This window comes from Lycorma delicatula, chromosome 2 (genome assembly GCF_047948215.1).
Source record: "Lycorma delicatula isolate Av1 chromosome 2, ASM4794821v1, whole genome shotgun sequence".
NCBI lineage: Eukaryota > Metazoa > Arthropoda > Insecta > Hemiptera > Fulgoridae > Lycorma > Lycorma delicatula.
The window spans coordinates 1,163,133-1,174,079 of NC_134456.1; the positions used below are offsets into that span (position 1 = coordinate 1,163,133).

At 29.3% G+C, this 10,947-nt stretch overlaps 1 protein-coding gene across 1 annotated transcript in view; it reads right to left on the reverse strand.

The window, feature by feature from the left end:
• Positions 1-9,973, reverse strand: part of LOC142320407 (heat shock 70 kDa protein 4-like) — a 31,100-nt gene extending 21,127 nt beyond the window's left edge. The window contains 5 exon segments of the mRNA XM_075358114.1: positions 2,133-2,260; positions 3,541-3,965; positions 3,967-4,119; positions 7,001-7,234; positions 9,854-9,973. Of these exon segments, the coding sequence (XP_075214229.1) occupies positions 2,133-2,260; positions 3,541-3,965; positions 3,967-4,119; positions 7,001-7,234; positions 9,854-9,925 (1,012 nt within the window). The 5' untranslated portion in view covers positions 9,926-9,973.
• Positions 9,974-10,947: the final 974 nt, after the last annotated feature.

Genomic DNA, 10,947 nt, shown 5'->3' on the forward strand with positions numbered 1-10,947 from the left:
GTCTGAGTAAAAACTAAGGTAGAAAATATAGAAGAATGGGAGAATGTTAAAAAGGAAATTCTTAAATCAGCAGAAGCGAACTTAGGCGGAACAAAAAAGATTGATAGAAAACCAGAGACATCAGGGGATATATTGCAGCTGATGGATGAATGTAGAAAGTGTAAGAATGCTAGTGATGAAGATAAAAGGAACTATCGACAATTAAGAAACACTATAAACAGGAAACGCAAATTAGCAAAAGATGAGTGGATTAAAAAAAAGTTTTCAGAAGTGGAAAGAGAAATGATCGTTGGTAAAATAGAATGAATATACAGGAAAGTTAAATAAAAATGGTACAGATTTATAATTTGAAAAAACATTGACAGGTGGGTGAAATATATTGAGTTACACGGAGGAAATGGATTTAGAAACTGGTGCTATAGAGGAAGAAGAGTTGAAAGAGTTTGAAATAGTGCCTGTTTAATTTTAATTGTCTACTTTAACTCCAGCCATACATATATGAGCTTTTATTATTTGAATAAATGAAGTGTTATTTTTTCAAAACAAAAAGCTTAACATTTCATCAAATAAAACATTACGAAAACTAACATTTACATTGTTACTAATGAATAAATATCACTGGCAGCCATTTTGAAACTTTTAAAGGTAACATTTTCAAAATTACTTATTTTGAATAAGTTACTGGGTACATATATACATGTTATTTCATTTAAATATCTCAATTCATGAGATGTAAATTTTATTTGAAATAACAGCCGAAAAGTGAAGTGAAATAGACACTTGTCCCGTGAACTTTATTTTAGCTTCCTGAATCTGTCACAAGTTTGACCAACCTTGCCAGGAACATCTGTGTAGCTATTGTCCTGGGAAAAAATACAAGTACCATATGCCCCTTGACCAATAGCATGGAAAATAAGGTCAAAGCTAATTATATATATTTACTTTACTGAAATTATTTTTTTAAGATTCATGATATTTCTCTGAACAGCAAAATTATATGTACTAGAAGAAACCATCTAGTACAAATTATTGAGATAAGACATCTTACCTAATTTTTCATGAATAGAATTCAATTTTTTATTTTTATTACGCAAAAATGAAATTATTTCAATGACTGAGGATGCGGGATCCATTCCACATGAAAAATTAAAGTAAAATATGCCTTCTCAATAAGCGATTTAAAACAATTTAAATATATATTTATTCAAATTTCAACTTTTTGGTCATTGAGATTCTGAGACATGAAGTAAACAGTTTAGAAATAACACTTATTCACCCCACCTCTAAATCTAACTTAAAACTTAATATTTTAATTAAGTACTTTCATCTTATTAAAACTCGATTTTCTACATATTAAAACTCGATTTTCTACAACCACTATAAAAAAAAAAGTTTGTGCTTATCAGTTTATCTGTCTGCACATATTTTTCTGTTCCTACAGGTTCACACAGTAGTTAGCAGATGGCGCCACTGAAACGCTATATTGAAATAAGATAATATATAAATATTATTATAGATAAATTTATAAATATAGTCTAACCAAACTTAACCTATGCTTGCTAGTCAATGAGGGAAAGTTAATGCTCACTTGGCTGCCTGCAAAAAAATATGTGAGGTAAGTTCCAATGGATTATAGTAGTAAACTAGCAGCCAGTTTGATTAAGAAATTGATTTAAACTATGATTGTACATGGCGGACAGGTAAGTACCAAAACGTTTTTGTGAAAACTACCCCTCCCACGTTTTTAATCTGCCAAAAATTTAATACCACCAATGGTCCACATAGAAACTTTTTTTACATGGAGGCAACACTAATTTATTTTATTTTTTACAGGGCGGCAATTTTATTTTTTGGACTAAGTTAACATTTGTATAATCCCGATACCCGAAATATTTGCCAATTACTATACTTTCCCTTTATTACTATGTTTGTGAAAATAGACCTAAGCTGGTGTAAAAAAAAAATTAATAAAACTTGTGTAATTTATTTAAAATTATTTTTTAACAGGATGCTAAAGTTGTTAAAAAATATTTGGTCCTCAACAGGCTAATATAACAAGAAAAGGAAACTTTTCAATTCAATTTTATATTGCTATATGACAAGTGTAACACCATGGCATCATGATAACTTACCTATGTAATTGTCTGGATATGGTATTGGTCCAGAATAGAATGCTTTAATAGAGAATGGCTCTTTGCGGTAGAATGTCAACATTTTACTGAATGGCACAAGATGATGCTTTGTAAATACTTCCATTTCTCTGCAAAAATACAATTTTTTTTGTGGACTACAAAAAAATCTGAACAACATTAATTAAAGTAACAATAAATGAATGACACACTAATTAAATTTTGATAATCTTCAAACATACTAAATCAGTATAACCTTTAAAATACTGCTTTCATTTATCACAATCAACAATACTAACTAAATATTAAAATCAAAATTCTTAACACGAAGCTTTGGATACAAAACTTGTAATGTCAACACATCTGAAGTCATTCAAAACTAATCTACTCATCATAACAAGTCAATAAGAATTAACTGTTGAAGAAAGAAATAACAATAAGAATAAAACTAACTAGTAAATTCAGTATTGAACTACTAAAAAAGAAGCTTCTTACAAAGAAAAAACTGTTTTCCCCGTATCAGTGTAACAGAGATCACAACTCCAATTGATACATTTTACAACGCAACTTATGTCAGAATATTATTGGGACTGAAAACGCATGAAGATTTATCACATGAGAAATGATGGGCACTTCAGCCTTATAATTGAATTTTTAAGTGAATAAGGATTAGTCACCAGTTTTTAAACAAATACTTCACTTACTGATGTAACTGCAGAGAAAGAGAAAGTTTTTACTGAATATATAGGAAGTAAATGAAATGCTCCCATGGAATGAACTGATGATCAAGATAGAAGGAAGCAAACTGGTGATTTAGTATTTGTATATTTTTATCAGCTTACCATCGAGCTAGCTCTCTTCTTACCATCACAAAAATCTCACAAATATAACTGATAAAAAAGAATTAAATTAATAGACTTTTTTACTGCATTGTGTGGATGGATATATATTTTTAGTTTCTTTCATTAATATGTTTACATATTAATAACTTCCTTTTATATAAACAAAAAACATTACAGAAAATTCTATATTTGCAAATTTATAGTTAGGTTACATTAATATTACATTATTTAGGTAATTAATAGTGCGTTTCCCCAATTACTATAATTGTATAATATGTTACAATTATAATACGCAGTTTATTATTTTTCCAGTTACATTACCACCCCCCCCCTGGGTTCTGTAGGTGATGAACTGCACAGATTTTACTATATGCTGTACATGCAATAGCAAGAGAAACTGCTATTACAGTATGCGTAGTATCTAAATTTGGAATTATTTCTCATTTCAATAAGAATACTGTATTAACATTTTTATTTTTATAAAACAAAGAATTTCAAATGTTCATTTAATATAAAAATGAATGATTAACTGGAAAATAGATGTATAAATAAAATAAATTACAACATACCCATCTTCTCCCATAGTTGCATCCCAAACAAGCTTTACAGGATAGTTTTGGATATCAGTAACACTGAACTCTCTCACTCTAACCACAGGTGACAACATGGCACACTGAAGAGCACATCCACGTGCTACTGCTTCATCCTGGTTCAGTGTTGTACTAGGATTCTTACCAAAAACTGATGTAATCAACTGTTTAAGAGCTGGAATACGAGTTGATCCCCCAACAACTTCTACAGCATATACCTCATCTAATCGTAATTTAGATTCTTCAAAACATTTTCTAAGTATTTTCTCCACACGCTGTAACAAATGTTGGCATAATTCTTCCATTTCAGAACGTTTCATATCTCCAGTAACATCTTTATCATCAATAAAGCAATCGATAAACAATGATAATCTAGTAGAATTAGCTGACATTTGTTTTTTTAAATTTTTCTATTTTATTTATCAGCCGTAAGAAGGCGCGTGGGTTTGATCTAGCATCTACATTGTACTTCTTCTGAAATTCCTTATTGAATTCATCACAAAGAATCAAATCTATATCACGTCCTCCAAAATTAGGATCTGAAGCACTTGCCAGCATCTGAAAAGACAGTATTCCATATTAGCATATCGATACACTTATTACAGTGATTTTTCTATTAATTTAATCCACCAACCTAAAACTTATTTTTTCAACTTCTAAAAAAAGAGATCATGAGAATTGTATGCGTGTCATCTATTTATGAAAAAAATCCTTTATCATCTATATTTACCTCAATGGCCTGTAAACTACATCAAAATGCTTATAAACTACATTATTTTCACTTACATGCAAAAAAATACAGTAGTATAATAAATATGTTATATATTTATTTATTTTTTATTACGCAATAACAGAATTATTTCAATCATTCTGAGGATATGAGATCTCAAGAAAATACTTGTTTGTACTTTTTTTTAAAACAGAATTTAAATATAATTTACCAGTATAGAGAAATAATAAAAATTCTTAAAGATTCATTACATAAAACAATTTTTTTTGTGAATGTGTGTGTAAAATCAATAATAACTAACAAATTACTGAAATATCTTAACATCGAAAATATCAGATCTAAAAATATTTGTTAAAATAAAAGTTGCATAACATTATTAATTTTTTTTTAATTTTAGAAAAATAATACAATACTATACATTACTATAAAAATGTAAAACTGAAATTATTGCAGATTTAGGGAAACTAATTTACTTATATAACAATAAAAAAATCAGTAATAACTCTGATGATTTTAACCCACGTTACAGTGAATACAGTACAACAGACAGCAAAAGAGTGTGATAATGAAAAAAGCGAGAAATGATTTTAATAAATTTCAGTAAAAAGTTGTACAGAAAATACAAAAATCAATCTTATATTATTAATAAACATTAAAATTAAATAAAACGTCAGAAAAAACTACACTTTTCTCAAAAGAACTCTAAAATCATAAAGATTCATAGAAAAAAAAAATTAACTATTGTAAAATGAACTAAAACATCCTTGTACTAGTTCTCTAAAAGTAGTAATTCAGAATCTGACAAGAAAATCCTGATTCTCTCACCACGATAAAGAGAGTATGCAATATATTAACAATTACTCTAGTAAATAGAAGTAGCTAATGAGTTATTCCCAGTATAAAAAACTCATGTTGTTAAGGATTGGGATGTTACCAAAAGAGTTTACTTGTACCATAGTAGAAGTACAGTACATATGCCAACATCAATATGCAGCATACTGAGGATGTAATAAAATTCAAAAGGAATTCTCTGTCAGAGAATAATTATTATTAATAACAATTATTTATAACGAACATTTGATTCAAAAAACCATAAAAGGAGGAAATGTGAGTAATCCCTGGTAGCAAACCGTGCTATCAGACAGATCATATCTTAGTAGATGAAAGATATAGAAATGCTGTTAAAGCCAATGGATTACAAGTCAATGATGTTCTTATGTTACTATGTGTTATTTTGATGAGAATAGCTTAAAGAATGTAGAGAAATAAAAGATAGTTAAGAGAATGGTTAAAACACTGGATGAAGAAAAAGTACGAGAAAAACTAGTTAAGGTAATTAAAGAAAGTAAAAAAGGAAATGAAAACAGTGGGGCATGGAAGAAAATAAAAAAGGCCTAGTAAAAACAGCAGAGGAAGAAGTAGGCTATTATGAGGAAAACAGATACAAAAAAACACGGGTAACAACAGAAATGCTTAAAAAATGGAAGAAGAAGACATAAGAATTACGACAGGAAAAAATTAAAGAGTGTTGGATCACAGATTAAATAAGTTAAGGTGGGAAACACAAACAGCTACGGAAAGACAGTTGAAGGAAGAATGCACATTGACATGGAGGATCTAGTGAAGAAAGTGCAGTACAACATGATGTATAGCAAAAGGTGAAGAGTGTTACATGAAAAATAGAAGAAGAGTGATGTAAAAATAAGAATAATGATAAGCACACTAAAATACTACACAAGGAGAAAGATAAAGAACAAGTGGAAGGAATTCATGGAGGACCGGTGTATGACAAGAGAGAAATAGACAAGATTAATGTGAAGTAGCTAAGGAGGATAAAAGACCAATATTAAAAAGTGAAACACACACACACACACTCAAAGCTTAACAGTTCTGGAGACAGGAATGAAAGAATATTGAATGAAAATATAGGAAAAATTAAGTAATGGAAGTAAGCAGAGTATTTAGTGATACGACCAAATGAAGAGAGAATAGAAAAATAAAAATTTACAGGTATTTGGGCATTACGGTGATAGGACTGGAAGAGTGCAATGGAAATAAAAGGAAGGATAGCTTTGGCAGAGGAAATCTTCAGTAAGAAAAGGGAATTATTACTGTGTAGTAAAAGTCTTGCCTTTAACAATAAAGAAGAAGGTAGCCAAATCCTACGTATGGAGGGTCTTGTATGGGAATGAAGCGTAGACGAAGAGGAAGGACTGGATTGAGGCTTTTGAGATGTGGATCTGTAAAAGGATAAAGAAAAGAAGATGGATGGATAATGCTAGGAATGAAGACATAATGAACAGGATTAAAAAGGAATCAACACTTGCGGGAAGTAAGCAAAAGAAGGAAAACAGACATGCGGTTAGAGGAAATCGAATCTTGACAACTGCATCGGAAGGAGAAAGGAAACAAGGAAGAAAAAGGATTATGTTGATGAGGTGAAGCAAAAACTACCAAGGGACAATAGAGAAGGCTTGGGGCAGAAATTAATGCACACAGCGCAATGGCATAAAGGACCTGAAGTCAGGAGGAAATCTTTCTTAATTAATCATATTTAAATTATCTATAAAGATAAGTTTTAGTTAAACATAAAACATCACAACAGATATAACATTACATATTCTATCAAAGAATGATACTACATTCCTACTTTTTTCTGACTACATTACTTAACCGGCTTCAAACGATAGACAATACTATTAAAGTTACCTTTAATTTTCCTTTATGAAAGGCACAAGCAGACACCTGCAATGATGAATGACCACAATCAACAAATATAACATTGCGAGGTTTTTCCTCAGGTGTTGGAAGATCTTCCTTATAGATACCATATGCCAGTGCAGTAGCTGTTGTTTCATTCATTAATCGTAATACATTCAAACCTGCAATTGCTGCTGCATCCAATAAAGCTTTCCTTTCTCCATTTGTAAAGAATGATGGTACCTACAACAAAGTGACATCAGTCAATCAATCAAAATCAACCTTTTTTAAGTATAAAAATCTCTGGGTACTACACCAATTTATTAATTTTTTTTTTGACGCTACTAAACCTACGGTTAATTCTAAACCTGCACAAACATAAATAAGACAACATTACTAAAAAATAGTAAAGAAATTAGTAATTAAATTTGAATAACTTGTTTTACTATGTGAATACATCATAAATACTACCGATTATACTTACTACATTTAAAAACAATTGTAATCATCCAAAACTTTTCATAGGCAGTGGAACGGGTGAAACACTTCTTTGCAAAGGAATCTTTCAAAATACCTCTGTCAACCTAAATTTCACTAAAATCTAAGGCTATTACATGACTATCTTGATTAGTCACAAGCAAAAGTAACGACTGAATAATTTACATGAACTTTAAAAATATACTCTACCTTATTTCTGATTGCAATTTATACTTTTCAAGAAATATTGATGGAGGGGATTTTCACCAATTTTTTATTAATAGTAATATTGCAAAAAAAATAATAATACCTATTACTACTTATATACCTATAAATCATCAGACACTTTTAATAGATATGATGGTTTGATTAACAAGATTTGCTAAAAAATCATGTTTATTTCTAATCCAAACGATTTGTTAAAAATTTATAAAAAATATTTTAATTTCTTTTTGTAATTGATATTTGTTTTCAATGGAATTGAAAATATTTATTGTTCTGAGTTTTCGTTTTGCCAAACTTTTGTATACACCATCAGCGGTACAATTTTATACAAATGCAGTTTACATTTGAAAATAAGAAAACCAGTACTTAACGATTATTCAGACTATCAGAAGGGTTAGCAAGAGAAAACACCAGAGGTAGTTTCAAAATTCTACTACAAAAAAGAAATTCTATCTTTATCAAAGAAATTCTTACTTGTGCACAAAATAAAGTAGTGTTGTAAAGGCACACCCACTAACAAGAAAATCTTGAAAGGAATACAGACACTGAAGATGCATCTCACAAATATAAATTATATAAAAAGTAAAATCATTACTATCAAGTTTTACTATTATTTTTTTTTTTTTTTAGATTTAAAGAAAACAAATCCATAATAAAAAAATAGTAGAATACAATCTCCCATTAAATTAATAAAGATTTTTATTCAATTTTGTATTTATCATTTTTCTTTATTTCACTGTCTGTTGTTAGTTATAGTAGAGTAGTGTTATAGTTTTTAACTATTTAAATATAATAATGTGATTTTTTTTAATGAGTGTGAGTGTGTTAAATATTTCTAATAATGAATTGACTTTAAAACCTGATCAAAAAATTCTACTTAATGAATACAACAATATATTTTTCTAATCATTTCTCCAACCTATTTTAAATTTGAATTATATAACCATATAATATTATAACATAGTTTGGTCCAAAAAAAAAACAATATTTCAGAAAACTGAATCGGCAAAAACATAAAAAATGACTTAAAACAAATAAAATTTTCTTCTTCAACATAATTATAACACCATTTTTTATATATTATGGAACACTGATAAATTTAATTACAAATGCATCGCCAATCTCCATGGTGGAGTGGTAGCATTTCTGCCTTTCATCCAGAGATCTCAGTTTCAAATCCAGATCAGGCATGACAATATTTTTCATACGCTACTACAAAATTCCTTTCCATATTCCAAATACAAGCTTTAAAGCTTTTGTGTAATTCATCATTTAAAAATAATAAGTACAACTTTTTCACTATGAGTGAAAAAGGCAACAAAAAAAAACAGGGTACTTTATGTATCTGCATTTTCCTGTTAATTCCTAAATAAAAAATAATACAAAAGAGCAAATAAAAAAACTGTAAAACTTTATTTTTTCATTACACAGTTAACATTTAATGAGTTGTATGATCAACTCTTCCAAGGCATGTTTTTTCTTTAGTGATTTATGCTGCAATGAAAGTTAAATTTTTAAAACTTAAAACTTATTAGTATAAAATAAGTTTTAATTCCCAATGTTTGGGTTTACAGCTATGAAAAACGTTTTTCCTTAATTAAAATTATTAAATTAAATTGTTTAAATATTTTAAATGCATGTAAAAACTACCAGAGAAGTAGAGGGACATCTGTGAATAATGACTGCCATCAAATTATAATTACTTTCCAAAAGTGGACATTAGCTTTAGTGCACTTTTGGGTACTGTGATATTCAGTAATTATTCATTAATACCCCAGGGCAATATTTGGCAGTTAATCTTAAAGCTGATAGTTGCAAGTTGTTTTAACAAGTATTTTAGAAGTGTTGAAAAACGTTTGTAGAATAAAATATTTTAAATTATCAATTTCAATATAAATTTTACTGCTACTGTATCAATGTACTGAAAATCAATATTTCAGATTCATTAAACACCATAGTAACAAACAAAGAACACTTTCCCCTACCAATATTATTTGTGTTAAGAATCTAATTTTTATTTCCTGGTACCGATATGTTTTATTATCATAAAAACAGTTGTAATCATAAAATGAGAAAAAAATTCACTTTTCTTTAACGCATATTAAAACCTAATACAAAGTGATAACACATACACAGTCAAGTATTTAACATAACACTTACAGAGATGACACAATCATTGACTTTTGTTTTCAATGCGATTTCTGATGTTTCTTTAAGTTTGGTAAAAAACATTGCTGTTATCTGTTCTGGAGAAAATATATGCGTCTCGCCCAAAAAGTTGAAATTCACAAAAAGATTTTAAATTCACTTTGAAACAGCAACTCACAAAAAGCGATACAAGCATTACATGAACTTACTTACTAGCAAATAACGGATTATTCAAAAAGAGACTTCACAAGTTTAAAAGCGTATAAAAATTTATTCAGATAACTTACAGAATCAGTAGATATCTCATTTCACAGTCTAGTTTTGACTTATGAATTTCATCAGTACTGAATTCGGCCACCAGCACTATCACCAATATTATTAAAAATGGATACATTTACTGGCAAGGAACATACTCCCTGTGCATTATGGTTTCGCAATTTGCAGTCAGCAACTGCAGTTCAACATAATTTTCATAAAGCACAGGTAGGGATAACCTGTCTTTGTTGAGACAGATTCTGTCAACACAAAAGTGTGTTCTGTTAAACACAAAATTACCAGGACACCCATGCATTCCTGAAGCTGCTGTGGAACAACTCAGAGAAAGCTTTTCACATAGTCCAAAGAAATCAACTCAATGTGTGTCATGTTAGACTGGCATTCCACAAAGGTACAACCTTTGCTGCTCTTTTTGAGCTAAGACTTTGAATTAACATCGCAGCTGCAGACTAATGCCGATTTTCTGGCTACAGTCTCTGGAATGATACAGATTTCAGGTGAAGTGGCATAACTAATGGAAGCCGTATTGACCTAAAGTGAATGTCGGGTGACAAACTTAATCAACTCTGTAAGTTATTTCGATAAATCTTTATATGCTTTTAAAGTTGTGAAGTCCTTTTTGAATTACCTGGTATAGGAAGTGCACCAACAGATAAGCTGAAAACATTATACTCTATTAACAAATTTAGATTAATTTTGCACTGTTCAAATGTTTTAGAATATATATTGTTTTACACAAAACAATACAAATATCTGATTATTCATAAGTTCAGATTAGCTTATAAAGAGTTAACTGATAATTTGACTAGAAAGTACAACACATTGAGAGT